The following is an 18,481-nucleotide window of genomic DNA, read 5'->3' as shown; positions in this document are numbered from 1 at the left end:
GTAAGTGATGTTTTTTCTGTCTTATTACTGAAAGTTTTCGAGAAATTAACAATTTGAATAAAATGATTTGCATTTCCATTTTAATCTTAAAGGATCGGGCGTTAGCTAAACTTGATGGAGCACGCCTGTGATCCCAGCAGTAGGGAGGCTGAGGCTCTTAAGGCTGGGCTTGACTGTTTGAGGCAAGCCTGGGCTAAATGAAACCTTGTCTTAAAACAAACAAACAAACAAACCTTTAAACCTCCGTTACACTGTAATTTATTTGTACTCCCTTAGCCTGTGTCCAAAACAGGAAAAACCCGTTGGTTCTGTGAGCGGTCGGTGTCCCATCGTGCACTTGCCCTTCAAATAACTGTCCTTAGAATATCCGTGATTTAAGACTTGTAGCAAAACATGCTGTGATGTCCAGAACTTTTGTTTTTCAGATTATACCGAGGAGGAAGGAGAACTCCCCCAAGCAACACATAGTTTAAGAAAGAAGGCTAGTTGTGTACAGACCATATTTACCGCCTTCAAATAATTGTGACGAAGATGAACCCAGCGAACCCCTTCAGTGGACAGCAGCCCAGTGCTTTTGCTGTGTCTTCGAGCACCACAGGAACATACCAGAGCAAGTCACCTTTTCGATTTGGCCAGCCTTCCCTTTTTGGACAAAACAACACACTAGGCAAGAGCCTGGGCTTTTCCCAGGTACCAAGCTTTGCAGCAACCTCTGGAGTAAGTCATTCTTCTGCATTGCCAACGTTTGGACTTACCCAAACCTCAAGTACTGGGCTTTTTACTGGTCTTGAATCTACACCCTCTTTTGCAGCTCCTTCTGGGCCTTCAAGTTCATCTGTGCCCGGAAATACAGGATTCAGTTTTAAGTCACCCTCCATTGTTGGGGTTTTCTCAAGTGGCTCTACTTTTGGGCCAGAAACTGGAGAAGTAGCAAGCTCCGGTTTCAGGAAATCGGAATTCAAGTTTAAACCTCTGGAAAATGCAGTATTCAGACCAATACTGGGGGCCGAGGCAGAGCCAGAGAAAACCCAGAGCCAAATTGCTTCTGGATTTTTCACATTTTCCCACCCTGTTAGTAGTGGATCTGGAGGCCTGTCCCCCTTTTCTTTTCCTCAGGTCACAAATAGTTCAGTGACTAGTTCAAGTTTTATCTTTTCAAAACCAGTTACTAGTAATACATCTGCCTTTACCCCTGCTTTGCCCAACCAAAATGCAGAAGAAGAAAAGAAGGGACCTAAATCAGTATTTGGAAGTTCCAATAGTAGTTTCACTACTTTCTCCATCGCATCATCTGGGTCTTTGGGGGACCCCTTCCCAGCCAACAAAACAGGTGTCCGTCAAGGATGTGAGGAGGTGGTGGAGCCACTTCCTACACCCCTTAAAGGACTAAAAAGGAAAGAGGACCAGGATCGTTCCCCAAGGAGACATTGCCACGAGGCAGCAGAAGACTCAGACCCTCTGTCCAGAGGGGACCACCCTCCCGATAAACGGCCAGTCCGCCTGAACAGACCCCGGGGAGGCACTTTGTTTGGTCGGACAATACAGGATGTCTTCAAAAGCAATAAAGAAGTAGGTCGCCTGGGCAGCAAGGAATCAAAAAAGGAAAGTGGCTTCGTGGAATCTGGGGAAAGTGACCACGCAGCTGTTTCAGGAGGGAGTCAGTCCATCCTTGGACCTTCTCGCCTGTCAGCTGTGAATAAAGAGGAAGAAAAAGAAGGTAGAGATGAAAAAGAAGGTCGGTTCTGGGAGTGTGCAACTCAGTATACTTCAGTGGCTAGCTCTTGTATGTTTCCTGGTGTCTGCTTGATTTAAGTCCCTGCCAGAATATTAGATCCTAACATTGAACCTTGGGGCCCACCTGACATCTGTGAGCATTTACTTTGCTTTACGAAGCAGTGACTCCTTTTGCTTGAAAGTGTTCTATCTGATGGACTTCTGTGTCTGCCTTCTGAATTCCAGATTCTCTCAGGGGAATGTCTGTTCGCCAAAGTAAAAGAAGCGAGAGCACAGACAGTCTTGGGGGCGTGTCTTCTTTAGAGTTCACCGCCATCCAGTTGAAGAACATCCCTGACTATCTCAATGACAGAGCCATCCTGGAGAAACACTTCAGCAAAATTGCTAAAGTTCACCGGGTCTTCACCAGGCGCAGCAAGAAGCTTGCAGTGGTGCATTTTTTTGATCATGTGAGTACTCCCAGCGAGCCTCTCCTTACTCTAGATGAGAACTCTGGGACTCTCTTCTTTTCTTTTCTTTCTTTCTTTCTTTCTTCTTTTCTTTCTTTCCTTTTTTTTTTTTGAATTGCATAAGATCAGATCAAACCCAGGGATATGAGCATGTCATACAAGCACTTTACCACTGAGCTGTGTTCTGAGTCCTGAGTCAACTTAAAAAAAAATTTTTAAATTGTTCTTATTTTATGTGCATGAGTGTTTTGCCTTCATGTTTGTCTGTGTACTGCTTGTATGCCTGATGCCCAGAGAGGCTGGAAGAGAGAATTTGAACTCCTGGAACTGGAGTTACAAATGGCCGGAAGGTGCCATGTGGTCATGTGGGTGCTGGGAATAAAATCCAGTCCTCAGGAACAGCAGCTGATTATCTGTCCAGCTCCAACTTTGTCACTTGTAAATTTTTTTCCCCTTTTCATCCATAAGTTGTTTGCTTGATAGACTATAGGGAAAGCACTCAAATATCTCATTCTAGAATTATATATGTGTGTAAATATATGTGTGGGGGGTGTGGATCATGATATTAGAAAAGGGATCATGAGGAGGAAGAGCTTTTAAGGGAGGGCGTGATAAAGAGGGTAATGGACAGGTGACCTTTAAACAGAAGGGAGACTGTTTTGGGGGAGTATAGGGAAGTTTTGAGCAGGAACACAGGGGTAGGATGTAAGGGAAAGGATCAAATTAGAATAAAGTATAATGATACGTATATATGAAATACCATAATGAAACCTATTACTAGGTAAGCTTATGAAATAATTTTTTAGGAATCTCATTCTTCACTTGAGTGGTGACAGCATTGTTTAACTTGGGAGTATGCAGGTCTACGGTCCCTGTAGAGTGCAGTGCTCTAGGGGAGTGCAGAGTGGTTCCTGTGGAGTCTGGTTCTACTGAATCCCTGTAGCTTCATAGTACTTTTTTTTTTTTTTTTTTTTTTTTTTTAACTCAAAGCAGCAGGGTTTCTCTGTGTAGCTCAGGATGTCCTAGAACTCATTCTGTAAACCAGGCTGGCCTCGAACTCAGAGAGATCCTCCTGCCTCTGCCTCCCAAGTGCTGGGATTAAAGGTCTGCACCACCACTGCCGCCTGGCTTGCATAGTACTTTTTTAATTTTCTGGTTTTTCTTTTGTTTTATTTGGCTCAGTTCATGATTACTGTAAACATTCAAACAATACAGAGAAAAAGTCTCTGGTAATCCCATTCTCTATAAAAAAAAACTGTTGGGTTTGTAGCCAGCTTTCAGTGTTTATGTAAAGCATTACCGTGTGTAACTTTGTATCTTTATTACTTTTCTAAATATTCATGTAGAAAGGTTAAATTACACAAGAACTTAAAAAGGAGAAAGCGTGTTCTCATAACTTAATTTTTACTTATTTTTATTGTGGGTGTGGTGTAGGGTCAGAGGCATATGTCTGGAGGTCAGACAACAGCTTTGTGTGTGTGTGTGTGCGTGTGTGTGTGCGTGTGCGCGCCTGTGCCTGCGTGCCTGTATGTGTGTGTGTGTGCATGCCTGCGCATGTGCATGCATTTAGGGGTAGGAGCCATTAGTGTGCCATGGTGAGTGCATCTGGAGGTCAGAGAACAACTTGTGGAGATCCATTCTCTCCGCTGTGTGGGTCCAGGAGATTGAACTCAGGTCTCTGGCATGGTGGCAAGCACCTTTACCTGTTCAGCCATCTTGCTGGATCTCTTATTTTTGAGTAGCCTGTTGTGTTTGCAGCGTTCGATTGTTCAGTTATGTTTTCTCTGGTCTCCGTGTGTCCTCATACTTGATGGTTGTGAACTGTTTTTCAGGCATCGGCAGCCCTGGCCCGGAAGAAGGCAAAAAATTTGCATAAGGACATGGCTGTCTTTTGGCACAAGAAGAAAATAAGTGAGTTTTCAGTTATTGTTTCCAATAGTCTGCTGCTCTGTGCAGGGCCTTTGACATGCAAGTGTGAGCTCTTTACCCAAGGCCAGTGGGATGGCTAGTTCCAACTGCAGCCTGTATCTCATGGTTGTTTCTTTGAGTTTTATAAACCTTGTTCTGTTGCTGTGTCTTCAGGTCCCAGCAAGAAGCCCTTTTCCCTGAAGGAGAAGAAGCTTGGTGATGGTGAAGCCAGCCAAGGCATAGAGGATTCCCCCTTTCAGCATTCCCCTCTTGGCAAGCCTATAGTGAGGCCTGCAGCTGGCAGCCTCCTGAATAAAAGGTGGGATTGACCTTTCTCAGTTACTCTTCATGGAGAAGAGAAGTAGGGGAGAGCTCTGACATTCAAGTATGGACTGAGGGGCCATGAGGCAGGTCAGGGAAGAGCTGCCTTTGAATCCCCTCCCCCACAGTGAGCATGATCAGTGGGATGGTTCTGGGACAGCAGAGCTGAGTGAGTTGCCAGCTTTAGAGATGATTCTGTTTTGTTCTAATATTCCTCAGGACCTAGTTTTTTCAGAAGGCCCTTTTTGGTGCAGGCTTAACCTCAAACAGATTTTCTTAGAGAAAGCCTTATCATAAAGCTGCTATTTCTGCCCTAGTTGTTTGTTTGTTTGTTTGTTTGTTTATTTTAAAATGTATTTAGCTGGATGGTGGTGGTGCATGCCTTTAATCCCAGCAGAGGCAGAGGCTGGCAGATCTCTTGAGTTTGAGGCCAGTTTGGTTTACAGAGCAAGTTCCAGGACAGCCAGGGCTGCACAGAGAAACCCTGTCTTGAAAAACAAAAAACCAGAATATTTCTTTTTATTTTATCCATATGAGTGTGTGTCTACAGGTGTATATACACACTACCTAGGACAGCAGAGAATCCGTCAGTACAGGGCTGCCCACTCCATGGGGAACATGGAATGTGGTGCCATGTGAATCGTTATTTTCCACACACATCTCCTCGCTTGTCTCTCTCAGCCCCACACCCCTGGCATGTAAATGCACAGGTGATAACTTTCCCTTTTGAATGTCCAACTGAACCTGGCTGCGGTGGTGCACTTGGGAGGTTGAGTTAGGAAGGTCAGAGGTTGATGACAAGCCTGGATGTATGAGACCCTGTTTCAGAAAACAGACAAAAACAACAACCCGTGACCAACTGAACATAAAAATTGCACATCCCTAATTCACTTCTGATGGCTTCTGCAGGACTTTAGCCCCAGCTTTAGCCCCTGGTCGTGGTGTGCTGGCACTGGGTGTGAGCTTGGTTGCTTCAGTCAACAGCCTGCCAGCGAGCACTAGGCACCCGCAGATCTGTGCATCCCCAGTGCACCTGCTGCCGCATTTGTTTTCTCTTCTCAAAACAATTTTATTATAATTCTTTTATGTTTTGAAATTAAAATTTAATGGTGTCATATTTATTAGTTTGCATTATTATTGCTGTGATAAAACACCGTGACCAAAGCAGGTTGGGTGAGGAAAGGATTTATTTGGCTTACATTAGCACATTGCTATTCATTGTTGGAGGAAGTCAGGTCAGGAACTCAAACAGGGTCGGAACCTGGGGGCAGGAGCCGATGCAGAGGCCATGGAGGGGTCTTACTTTGCTTACTGGCTTGCTTGTTGTTTGCTCAGCCTACTTTCTCATAGAAGCCAGGACCACTAGCACAGGGGTGGCACTGCCCACAATGTAGCTGGTCTTTCCCATCAATCACTAATTAAGAAAATGTTCTACCCCTTGCCTACGGCCTGATATTATGCAGGCATTTTCTTTCTTTTTTTTATTTTATTTTTTTTTTCTTATCAGTTGCATTTCATTAACTCTCTATCTCAGCTGTATCCCACTCCCTCATTCCCTCTCAATCCCACCCTCCCTCCCTCATCTCCACCCTGCCCCTTTCCAAGTCCACTGATGGGGGGACTTCCTCCCCATTCATCTGACCCTGTGTTATCAGGTATCTTCAGGACTGGCTGCAAAGTCCTCCTCTGTGGCCTAACAGGACTGCTCCTCCCTTGGGGGTTGGGGAGGTCAAAGAGCCAGCCATTGAGTTCCCGTTAGAAATAGTCCTTGTTCCCCTTACTATGGGAAACCAATTGGTTACTGAGCCATCACGGGCTACATCCGAGCAGAGGTTCTAGGTTATGGTCCTTGGTTGAATGTCAGTCTCAGTAAAGACCCTGTGCCCAGATATATTTGGTCCTTGTGGAGCTCCTATCCTTTCCCCATCATACTCACTCCCCTTCTTTCATAAAAAAATATGGAACGCTTCACGAATTTGCATGTCATCCTTGCACAAGGGCCATGCTAATCTTCTCTGTATCGTTCCAGTTTTAGTATATGTGCTGCCGAAGAGAGCACTGCAGGCATTTTCTTAATTGAGGCTTTGTGAAAGGAACTTTTATTCTTATTCCATTGTTTCACTTGTTGTCTTAGAGTCTTACTGCATCTGTCTGCTAACCTAGGCGTAGTCCTGGAAGTGTCTAGCCTCTGTACCTAGGCCTAGGATGTTTTCAGCTTCTGAGACTTACTGATTAATAAGCTCAACCTTTCTTGTTCTTTCTGAGCTCATAGCTGGCTGGTTCAACTTAGCCTCTGAAATGCTCTGCTTGGCCTCAAACTAACTCCAGCAATCTTTTCTAATCCTCTGACTCCTGCTCAATGTCTGGCTCATTCTGTCTTCAGAATGAAGTAGCTTGTTCTCTCATTCAACCTCTCTCTGTAAAGCTCTCCCAGTCAAACTTCCTCCTCTCGGCTCCCTCTTTTCAGATGACTTTAGCTTGTGTCAAGTGGACATTAAACGGTAGAGCACACCATGTTTACCCTTTTCCCTTCCTCCCTTTAACCCCTGCCAAGTAACCCTCTTGGCCTTTTTCAAGTTCATAGCCTGTTTTTCTTTAATTGTTGAAGAGTGTATGTGTGTGTGTGCATGTGTGTATGTATGTATTATGTATATATTTATATGTTGAGATAAAAACCTATAAATACATTCTGTAAAAAAAAAAATCCCTAGAACTGGAGTTACAGAGAGTTGTGAGCTACCTGATATGGGTGCTGGCAACCATAATTAGGTCCTTTGGAAGAGCAAGTGCTCTTAACTCTTGAGCCATCTCTTTTTTTTTTTTTTTAATTTATTTATTTATTCATTCATTCATTTATTTATTATGTATACCATGTTCTGCCTGCATGCCAGAAGAGGGGGCATCAGATCTCATTATAGATGGTTGTGAGCCACCATGTGGTTGCTGGGAATTGAACTCAGGACCTTTAGGAAGAAAAGCCAGTGTTCTTAACCTCTGAGCCATCTCTCCAGCCCTTGAGCCATCTCTTTAGCCTTAGTTTTTAATTGCTTATAAACATGTATACATGCTATATCTACATGTATGTCTGAGACACATCTATGCAGTGCTCAAGGAGGCCAGAAGAGGGTGTCAAATCCTTTGGAATTGTAGTTACCAGACAGTTATTAGCCACTATGTGGATGCTGGGAACCGAAACTGGGTCCTCTGTAAGAGCAGCAAGTGCTCTCAACCACTGAGCCGTTTCCAGAACCCTTCCCCTCTTGTTTTGTTTTATCTGAGACATGATCTTATCTCTCTCAGACTGGCTTGGGTCCTCTGTGAGGCCAGAAAACATTGACTGCTGCACCATCTTTCTGTCCCTCCCCAACACCCCTTTCTTACCAGACTGCCTTGGAATTCACTGTGTAGTTGAAAATGACCTTGAACTCTCCTCGTGTCCTGCTCCCACTTCCTCTGTAATGAGCTGGGCAGTCACTGCCACACCTGATGTATGAGGTACTGTTGCTCCAGCCCAGGGCTCTGTGCATGCTGGGCAAGCACTCTACCTATGGAGCTGCCTCCCAAGCTACCTTTCTAATCCCTCATCTCTGGGCTTCTTTAGTTTGTTTTTTTGAGACAGGGTGTCTCTATACAACTGCCCTAGCTGTACTGGAACTCACTTTGTAGACCAGTCTGTCCTCAAACTCATAGAGTTCTGCCTGCCTTTGCCTCCCTACTGCTGGGATTAAAGGTGTCCACCCCCATGCCTGATCTAATTTTTGTTTTTAAAGTAGGAAATATTTCAGAATTATTAAAAAGCCAATAAATCTTAACACTTTTGTTCTCAACACTGCCCTCCTTCCCTAAGGTTTTGGTCGTTGCTCAGCCCAGCCTCACATTACTGGCTCAAGCAATCCTGTGACAACCTTCTGAGCTGTTGGAGCAGTAAAATGAAAAAATGAAAAAAAAAATTTACCTCATTTATTTAGGCTTTGTTCTTTTTGTTATTTTGTTTTATTTGGAGGGAGGGGAGCTAAGACAGGGTCTTGCCATGCAGCTCTGACTGTCCTAGAACTCTGTAGACCAGACTGGCATCAAACTGCCTGTCTCTGCCTCTCTAGTGCTGGGATGAAAGTCATGTGTCACAACGCCTGGCTGGCTCTTCTGGTTTTAATGCTGTGTTTTGTAAGCTTTCTTTAGAGGGCCAAAAAGAGGTGAAAATGATCCAGGGACCCTGAATGTGTTGTTTTCTCTATAGCTCTCCAGTGAAGAAGCCAAGTCTTCTAAAGATCCACCAGTTTGAGGCAGACCCTTTTGACTCTGGGTCTGAGGGCTCCGAGGGCCTTGGATCATGCGTGTCATCTCTTAGCGCCCTGATAGGGACTGTGGCTGAGACATCTGAGGAGAAGTACCGCCTTCTGGACCAGAGAGACCGAATCATGCGGCAAGGTATGGTTCACAGACGAAGTTCTAGATTCCCTGGCAAAGTTGAGGGGAGGCAGTTTCTGGGGAGCCTTATGGGCTCCACCACCGAGTCTTAGGATTTCTGATATGCTGGGTCTGGTATTACTGTGCTGTGTCTTCCTGGAGGTGTGAGCTGTGTGTGTACTAGTATGTGATAAGTACTTGTGTTTATGTGTGGGTGGGAGGATGTAGAGGAGATACACTGAGAGGGAACAGGTGTCTAAAAGGCAGAAGTGAGAGGGGACGCTCCGTTTCAGGCATTGTCTCTCCAGAATGTTAAACTGAATGCATTACTCTCAAAGAATGTTAAATTAATATTACAAACATGTAGTACTCCATATGAATTTCTGTGTACACTTTACAATTTTTTAAAAATTCATTTTTATTTCATATGCATTGGTAGTTTGCCTGCCAGTCTGTCTGTGTGAGGTTGTCAGATCCTCTGGAACTGGAGTTACAGACAGTTGTGAGCCACAATATGGGTGCTGGGAATTGAACCCAGTTTCTCTGGAAGAGTAGCCAGTACTCTTAACCTCTAAGCCATCTCTCCAGCACCTACAATTTTTTTCTTAATTTTTATCTGTATAAAATTCTTTTACAGCTATCAAGCCATGCTAGCTTTGAGCTTAAAAGTCTCCTCTCTCAACCTCCTGAGTGCTGGGATTACATGTATCTGTCACACCTGGCAGGATTTTCTTTTTAAAAGCTGTGAATAATTGTAACAGTCACAGAGCTTTTTAATGAAAACTGCCACCATAATTTATAGAATTGGTGATTTTTTACATTTCCCATAAACTTATTGTCTTAGTTAGGATTTCTATTGCTGCAATGAATCACCGTGACCAAAAGCAAGTTTAGTAGGAAAGGGTTTATTAATTTGGCTTACACTGTTATCACCGTTCATTATCAAAGATTTCAGGACAGGAACTCAAATGGTAGGACCCTGGAGGCAGGAGCTAATGGAAGAACACTGCTTACTGGCTTGCTCAGCCTGCTTTTTTATAGAACCCAGGACCATCAACCCAGGGGTTGTATTACCTACAGTGGGCCTTCCTTATCAGCCACTAAAGAAAATGTCCTACACTGTAGGGCTTACAGCCAGATTTTATGGAGGCAGTATATTAATTAATTAATTAATTCCTTCCTCTCAAATGACTTTAGTATCTAGAATACTTACTACAAGGAAAACCTTGCTCAGTCTCATATGTTGGCAATCCCAGAACCTGGCATGATCATATTCCTCTGCAACCCTATCATTCTGGAAGCAGGGGCAGGATAAGTACAGTCTGGTTTACACAGTGAGTTTCAAGATACCCTGAGTTATGTATTGGTAAGCTGTCAAAAAAGCAAAATTAAAAACAAAAAAGTTCAAATAAGTTCATACTAAGTATTTCAGGTTTTGTTGTTGTTGTTGGTTTTTGTTTTTTTAAGGTAGGGTTTCTCTGTGTAGCCCTTGACCAGGCTGGCCTCAAACTCACAGATATCCACCTGCCTCTGTCTCCCAAATGCTGAGATTAAAGGTGTGTTCTGTTGGAGTCCAGCCCACAAATTTATTTTATGATTAAATCCCTGCACCATGATGATTTACCCCTGAGGTCATGTTAAGACTTACAGAATGCTTTACAGAATGCTGGCAGAACACACATCTTTAGGTGAGAGTGATGTCATGCTCCATCTGCTTTGAAATTAATTTTTAAAAAATTTTATGTGTACAAGTGTTTTCTCTGCATGTATGTCTATGTATTACTTGTGTGCCTGATGCTGAGGAAGTCCAGATCCCCTTAACTTGTGTGCCTGATGCTGAGGAAGTCCAGATCCCCTTAAAATAGAGACAGACAGTTGTCAGCCGCCATGTGGGAATTCAGTCTAGGTTCTCCAGAAGAGCTGTTAGTGTTCTTGCCATCTGAGTCATCCCTTTAGCTTCTGTTCTCCATCTTAAGTCTGTAGTGAATGTGTTTGATTATTGGGGAGGGGCATAGCCTTGGCTAGGGGTTTTGTGAGCTGAGATACCCATTGCCTGGCAGGACGGGTAGTGACTTTTTTTTTTTTCTTTTTAGTCTCTTTGGGTTTCTTATACCTGTACCTCCCTTCTCCACCCCAATTCCTTCCAACATAAGGTAGGAGAGAAAGAAGGTTAGTGGGGAGAGAGGTCGTAGGTCTCTTCAGTTACTTACTTCCTGCTGGTTAGGGTCATCTGGTTCCTTGGGGCAAGTCCAATCTTGTTAGTCAGGATATCTCTGTCAGGATATCTTTTTCTCTGTCACTGCAACAGTAGCAACCAGGAGCAGCAGGGGAGAGCAGCCATTGCCTTCTTTCAGGTGCCCCTGTTCCTCTCTGGGCACTGGTATTTATTCTTTCTCGGAGGCCCCAGAATTAAACTGTCTGCAACTGGCAAAGATCACACTCCTCTCAGAGCCTACACAAGGCAAAATAGTCTGCTGCTCTGCACAGTCTGAGGCAGTCCCATATCCCACACCTGGAATTAAAACAAAAACACAGATAAGACAGGGTCTCATAATCTATCCTAGACTGAACTCACTATGTGGCCCAGGCTGGCCACAAATTTAGGATCCTCTTGGCTCAGTGCTGCGTGTTGGGATTGGATTATAGGCAGTTATTTATTTATTTATTTGAAACTACACTTCTGTGAGTTCTTGGCACTCATTCGGCACACTCACCCTTACTTTTGGCCTGCTGTTGCTTTAGCTCGGGTGAAGAGGACTGACCTGGACAAAGCAAGGGCATTTGTTGGGACGTGCCCTGACATGTGTCCTGAGAAGGAGCGGTATTTGCGGGAGACCCGGAGCCAGCTGAGCATGTTCGAAGTTGTCCCAGGGACCGACCAGGTAGAACTCTAAGTGTCCTAATGAACTCTGTTCTGCTCTTTGTCGTTGTTGCAGTTTTGGTTTTTTTAAATGTATTTACTTACTCTGTAAGTGCATATGTGTGTGTGCACATAGGCCACAGAGAATATATATAAAGAGGCTAATTTATAAGAGTTGGTTCTCCTTCCACTGTGTGGGTTCTGAAGAGTGAACTCAGGTCATCAGGCTTGAGTTCAAGTGCCCCTACCCCCACTGAGCTATCTAGGTGGGCCCCTACTATTCTTTCTTTTGTTTTTTGTTTTTTTTTTTTTTTTCTTTTCTTTTTCTGTTTTTGAGACAGGGTCCCTCTATGTACTCTTGGTTGTCCTGGACTCACTCTGTGACCAGCTGGCCTAGACTCAGAGATCTGCCGCCTTTGCTTCTGAGTGCTGGGATTGAACGTGTTTGCTACCACCACCCGGCGACATATTTGTTTGTAACTTTTTTTTTCTTTCTAACCATTAAATGACTGCATCAAAGAGCATGACCTCTCCTGAACTTGAGTTAGTTCCTGTTCTGAGTGGTTTGCCAAGAATATTGCATCAGTCTTCATCTTGTGCCTTTCAGTTTGACTTGTGGGCTTCTTTGCTTGACCCAGGGTCCCCAGCCCAGTAACATGTGTCACCATAGACTCAGGGCATCTGACCCACAGAGCAGCCAGCAGATAACCGGGGTCCACAGCTGCAGACATCTCTCTCCCTTCCTTCCTTCCTTCCTTCCTTCCTTCCTTCCTTCCTTCCTTCCTTCCTTCTTTCCTTCCTTCTTCCTCTTTGTTTTTGGTTTTCTGAGACAGGGTTTCTCTGTGTAGCTCTGGATGTGCTCAAACTCACAGAGATCACCTGCCTCTGCCTTCTGGAATGCCAGAATTAAAGGTGTGCACCACCATGCGGACTTCTGTTATTTTCTCTGTCCATCTGCCACTTTCAAGTGGAAGGTGGTGGAACTGTAACCACTTGGTGTGTGTAATGCCAGGATCACAGGACCCTCAGAGACCACCAGGAGACAACTTGATGCAATAGCAAGAGAGCTTTATTACGAGAGCAATCGAACTCGGGACCCAAGTCTCACTGATGCAGCAGTAGAGAAGTGGGACCCCGAGCTCTGAGTGAACAGGGTTTTTAAAGGGAAAGACTGCAAACAGGTTTCCATGCCAGCAAGCAGGGGGACACAAGCCCTGGCGTTACAGGATTGGGTAAGTTTAGGTGGGGCGAGGTGACCTTTTCTGAGGCACTTAATCATAATTACTAAGGCATATAATCACAATGGGTAAAGCATATAGTCACAATGGCTATTTTTCTAAACTATATCTGAAACATTGGGGAGAATTTTCCCACCCAATTCTCAACCGATTCCCACTGATTATTGCCAGGGAGATTGTCTCTATTTTCTATGAAGCATTTATTCTGTAATATTTCCTGGAGGCTGTGTAAGACCTGGGGTCTCACAGCTCAGGAGTTCAATCGCGCCCTTCCCAGAAACTCCCCCAGACCAAGACTCGTTGCAAAAGCAAGAGGTTTATTTACCATTGTACAATGGGGTCACCCCCGCTGGTCAGCAAAGAGTGGCACCGGGAGACAAAGGCCTTTAGGTTTTTAAAAGAAAAATTGCGGGAAATTTGAAGTTTAAGTTTTGGTAATTTAGGATTGGATGAGGAAGCTATAAAGTAAGATAATTGGTTAGGCTTAGATGCTCATGCTTGGTCAGTCCTGCCAAGTGTGGATGCAGCTGCAATTTAAGGTGGGGGTGGTTAGCTCATCCTTGAAGATTAGGGGCTGCGGACTCTTGGCTGGAGGTCAAAAGCTAATCAGAAGAAGTCTAGGTTCGTTGCTAAGAAACGCTATCTCAAGGACAAGGGTCTGGTCCTTCTTTTGCTGAGTGAAGGTCATTGCTTGCTTGCCCTTTTTTTATATCTGTCCTCACGGATAGGGTCACATTTCTTCACTCTCTGGAAAGGTACTAAGAGGCTTTAGCTTAACCTGGACCTAAAACTCAAAACTATAGGCTTTAGAAAACATATAGGTTACAAAGTTAGCCTAACCCTTTCAGCTGTTGCTAAGAGAGTTAACTTTGTTTTCTGCCAAGTGTATAGTCTGTGATATTTCCTGGTACTTGAATTCAGCTCCCAGTCAAAATGGCTCTTTATTTCAAAATGGAGACTGCCCAGGCTAACTATACCTAGGCTAACTTAAACTCTTCAGTGATAAATTTGGACCTGCTCTCTCAGGTCTTGGCCCACAGCACCCTGCCTGGTCCTCACTACCCCCCTCTATTTCATTTATGGTCTAGTGCTCTACTGTGACATTTGAGCACAGCTAGGATGTTCTTTGCTGCTCTACCTGTGCTTGTGCGTTGGGGTGGGCTGATGTGTCACCACTTACATCCCTGTTCCTGTGACAGCCTCGAGCTTCTTAATTTATAGTGTCCTTAAAATCTGTCACCTTTAACCAAACGTTTTCATTTAAAAAGTCTGTTCTCAAGCATCTGTCTCATGTATGGATGTGATTTCCTGTATTTTAAGGTCCAAAACCCTCCCATGAAGCACTGTGTCCCTACCTCTTGCCCCAGGTGGACCATACAGCAGCCGTGAAGGAGTACAGCCGGTCCTCCGCGGACCAGGAGGAGCCCCTGCCGCATGAGCTGAGGCCCTCAGCAGTCCTCAGCAGGACCATGGATTACCTGGTGACCCAGATCATGGACCAGAAGGAAGGCAGCCTGCGGGACTGGTATGACTTCGTGTGGAACCGCACACGGGGCATACGGAAGGTATGACTTCCTCTAGTCAAATAACTAGGAAATGCACTTATAGTCACAAATTAAACTTTAAAAAAAAAATTTATTTATTATGAATACAGTGTCCTGCTTGTGTGTACACCTACAGGCCAAAAGAGGGCACCACATGTCATTACAGATGGCTGTGAGCCACCATGTGGTGCTGGAAATTGAACTGAGGACCCCTGGAAGAGCAGCCAGTGCTTTGCGGGTTTTTGGTTTTTGCTTTTGTTTTTTCTTTTTGTGGTTATAAAGAGGTTTATTACGAAAAAGGTGAAAACTCAGACAGTGGGAGAGCTTAGAGAGAGGAGAATACAGAGTGGGGAGGGAGACAAACAGAAAATCAGAGGAACAGGCAGAGAGAAGAGGAGCGCAGCCAGTATTCTTAACCTCTGAGCCATCTCTCCAGCCCCACAAATTGAACGTTTAATTTTTCATTTTGCACAGATATTTTTATCTGAAACAAAAACAATTTTATTTGAGCCATTACAAAACTGTGTTTGATTGTGTTTCGTGGGGTTGGTTTCAAGTTGAAATGTAATTCAACTCATAAGCATAATTTTTTTCAAAGTTGGCTTTTCCTGGATCACGTGTGTATGTGGCATCTTTGTGAGTGATGACTGCATGTGTGCTTATATAATCTTCTCCTGTAAATTGAACCAGGACATCACACAGCAGCATCTCTGTGATCCTCTGACGGTGTCTCTGATCGAGAAATGTACCCGATTTCACATTCACTGTGCCCACTTCATGTGCGAGGAGCCCATGTCCTCCTTTGATGCCAAGATCAACAATGAGAATATGACCAAGTGTCTACAGAGTCTCAAGGAGATGTACCAGGACCTGCGGAACAAGGGAGTCTTCTGTGCCAGTGAAGCAGAGTTCCAGGGCTACAATGTCCTGCTCAACCTCAACAAGGGAGACATTTTGAGGTATGTTTTCAGACTCAGAACTTGGCTTTGATGTATCAAAAGTCCATACTGCAGTTGGCACACTGAGCCAGAGTAAGCTGTGGGAGCAAGTGCTGAGCCCTGTATAATCCCCTCACGTGCATTCCTGAGAGGGATCCTGAAAGGGTAGGAAACCAGGCCACGTAAGCCAGGAAGCCTCGTTAGAGTTGTTAGCAGCTCAGTTTTCAGAAAGTGTTGTCAGTGGCATATAGTAGAAGGAAAAGTTAAATGAAATCAGTGTGGATAACTTACTGGAGTGAGTAAATTTGAAATGGCTGGCTTGGTGTTTCATAGACCTTCATATGAGAAATGTGGGAAAAACAGGTGGAGAGTGATAACGGAACACCAGACATGCTTTGGCCTTCTTGTGTGCATATAAATACATAGAAGTTACATTTCTGTTAGGCTTTTTTGCTAAACACAGCTGTCAATCAGTTGGTATTACTTTAAAATGCTTGTTTATGATTGATGGTTTTAAATTGTTTCCTTGTTTGTTTGTTGTTTTTTCAAGACAGGGTCCTGGACCCGCTTTGTAGACTAGGCTGGCCTGCAACTCACAGAGACAAAGATCTGCCTGCCTCTGCCTCCCTGAGTGCTGGGATTACAGGCACCGCCACCTGGACTAGTGGCTAAATTGCTTCTTAACTCATTTATCATCTTTTATTTTTTTCTTTCTTTATGTAGCCTTAGAGGTCCTTGAACTCACACTGTAGCTCAGGCTGGTCTGGAGCTCAGGGGTTCACCTGCCTCTGCCTCTGGAGTGCTGGGATTAAAGGCTCATGTCACCATGCCCAGCTGTTTATCATCTTGTTCAGATTTTTATTTAGTATTAATTTTAACTGTGTGTAGTATGTGTCTGTGTGTAGGCATGTATACATGAATGCAGGTTCCTGTAGAGGCTAGAAGAGGGTGTTAACATATCCTGGAACTGAAGTTAAAGGCAGCTGTGAGTCACCTGACATTGGTCCTAGGAACCTAATTTGGGTCCTTTGCAAGAGTAGCAAGTTCTTTTAACCTTTGAGCCATCTCTCCAGCCTGTAATCCTATCAGAAGTTCCAGGTCATCCTTGGCTACATAGTGAACTGGGATACAGAGGAGTCATTCAAGTGAATGAATGAATGAATGAATGAATGAATAAACGAATGAATGCATGAAAGAAGGCTGTTGTGTATCATGAGTGTGAGAATGGCAGCTCTGATTGTGGAACTGAGATTTCAGTGGTGTGTGTCACCACTCAGACTGACTGTCACAGTGTTGCTGAAACCCAGTTACTGGTCTGGTGGATTAAAGTCAAGATTCTGACCATTTTGCCTGCGTGCAGAGAAGTGCAGCAGTTCCACCCTGACGTCAGGAACGCCCCCGAGGTGAACTTCGCTGTCCAGGCGTTTGCTGCGCTGAACAGTAATAACTTCGTGAGGTTTTTCAAACTGGTCCAGTCGGCTTCTTACCTGAACGCGTGCCTGTTACACTGTTACTTCAGTCAGGTGAGCAGAGCCCTGCGGCAGCACAGGAGCGGAAGCAGTGACTGCTGTAGTGCTGAAGTGCTTCTCCGTTCCTGCACTCTTTTTTTTTTTAATTTTTATTTTATGTTCATTACTGTGAAGGTGTCAGATCCCTTGGAATTGGCATTATAGACAGTTGTGAGCTGCCATCTGGGTGCTGGGAATTGAACCCAGGTCCTTTGGAAGAGCACACAGTGCTCTTAACCATTGAGCCATCTCTCCGGCCCCTCCTGCACTCTTCCAAGCAGTCAGGCAGCAGGCAACTCGTGGAATCTGTCACAGACCAGCAAGATATGGCTGTTTTAACCTTGTGTGATGGGGTTCTGTGGATCTGCACCAGGAGAGGCCATGCAGTGAAACACGGTTCTGTGGCTCACAGAAATCTTTGGAATGACAGGTGGAGTTCAACACTACCATTGCTTATGTACTCACTTTTGTTCCGTTTTCTCTGCGTCCACACTCTCTAGCTCTAGCAAATAATCTTTAACCAGTTTGCTTGCTGTTGTCAGATTTGACTATCACCAGCACACCTGAAATTCTGGAACAAACAGAAAGGTTTGTTAATAATAACCCACACCTTAGGGGATCCTGTGCATTCATCAAGTGGAGCTTACAGGGGCTTTTTGTTGTTGGATTTTTTGGGAGGGGTGTTTTTACAGTTTATTTGTCCTCTCCTGAGAAATTTGTAGCATCACAGCAGATCAGGTCATCTCTACTCCTTTTGCCATTATCTAATCTCCAGGTCACTTTCTGCCAGCACCAGTGCTGGCCTTTGCAGCCCCCCTGACCTCCTTCATTCTCTTCTTTAGTTCCTTTCCCTGTTTTCTGGAGGTCTTTTCCTTCTCATAAAGGCCATGTCTTTCAAGTCTGTGAGAGACATAAAGGCTCTCTGCATAATTTGGAGTCATGAAGCAAGCCAAAGTCAGTCACTTCCCAAGTGTTTTGGTTCCAAATGTGATCTGGGGTGGTTTTGCACATTGTGGCTAGCTTTCTCTGGATTTCTGTCCTCCACACTGTCCCTTCCCACGGTAACAAACATCAGTGACCGGTTGTTTCCTAGAAGACTGTTTGTTAGTCATGACTTCCTGGTCCAGATCACTACTGTGTCATTCATGATGGTGGTTGACCTTGAGCAGCCAAGGAGGAAGAGTAGAAGTATGCTTCAAATGAGTAGTGCTTCTATACTGTTGGCTACTATAGGTAACTGTAAATAAGTGAAGCCTGGATTTTATTTATGAAAACCTTTCTATTGGCAGTGGCCTCTGTGGTCCTTCCATTTTAGGTCTCTTCTTGCTCTTTTAGCCCAGCTGTAGCTACCAAGGTGCCTTCCTGTTTCCCTGTCTAGGCAAAGCTCACCCGTATCTCTCAGTGCTCCTGTTTCCTCAGACTGCCTTCCTTCTTTGTTGCACATAATTACAATTAAGTATACTTTTCTCTATTTACCACCTTTTGCTTTGGTCTCTTTTCTGACATGGCAGCAGTGTGGAAATGGGAATTGTGTTGGTTTTGTTTGCACTGTACTCTGAGCAGTAAGAGTATAG

General features: G+C 44.4%; 1 protein-coding gene, 1 non-coding gene and 1 pseudogene across 4 annotated transcripts in view; 1 reads left to right on the top strand and 2 right to left on the bottom strand.

Annotated features, from left to right (window-relative positions):
* The window catches only part of Mcm3ap (minichromosome maintenance complex component 3 associated protein), a 46,199-nt gene that overhangs the window by 393 nt on the left and 27,325 nt on the right, over positions 1-18,481 (top strand). For 2 of the 3 annotated variants that reach the window (XM_060369326.1, XM_060369325.1), the window contains exons 2-10: positions 426-1,735; positions 1,960-2,183; positions 4,016-4,094; positions 4,266-4,410; positions 8,650-8,840; positions 11,562-11,701; positions 14,285-14,482; positions 15,152-15,420; positions 16,760-16,922. In XM_060369326.1, coding sequence (XP_060225309.1) covers positions 532-1,735; positions 1,960-2,183; positions 4,016-4,094; positions 4,266-4,410; positions 8,650-8,840; positions 11,562-11,701; positions 14,285-14,482; positions 15,152-15,420; positions 16,760-16,922 — 2,613 coding nt within the window. In that variant the 5' untranslated portion in view covers positions 426-531. The remainder of the gene's footprint in view (positions 1-425; positions 1,736-1,959; positions 2,184-4,015; positions 4,095-4,265; positions 4,411-8,649; positions 8,841-11,561; positions 11,702-14,284; positions 14,483-15,151; positions 15,421-16,759; positions 16,923-18,481) is intronic. The other variant, XM_060369327.1, reaches the window with a different exon arrangement.
* On the bottom strand, positions 6,365-6,471 carry LOC132648426 (U6 spliceosomal RNA). Its single transcript, XR_009586828.1, has one exon. It is a non-coding gene; the product is annotated as a U6 spliceosomal RNA (small nuclear RNA).
* Positions 17,684-18,054, bottom strand: LOC132648344 (small ribosomal subunit protein eS24-like; annotated as a pseudogene).

This window comes from Meriones unguiculatus, chromosome 16, assembly GCF_030254825.1.
Source record: "Meriones unguiculatus strain TT.TT164.6M chromosome 16, Bangor_MerUng_6.1, whole genome shotgun sequence".
In the NCBI taxonomy this organism is placed as follows: Eukaryota; Metazoa; Chordata; class Mammalia; order Rodentia; family Muridae; genus Meriones; species Meriones unguiculatus.
Note: the sequence above shows the minus strand (reverse complement) of the source record. Positions and strands in the feature narration are given on the sequence as shown.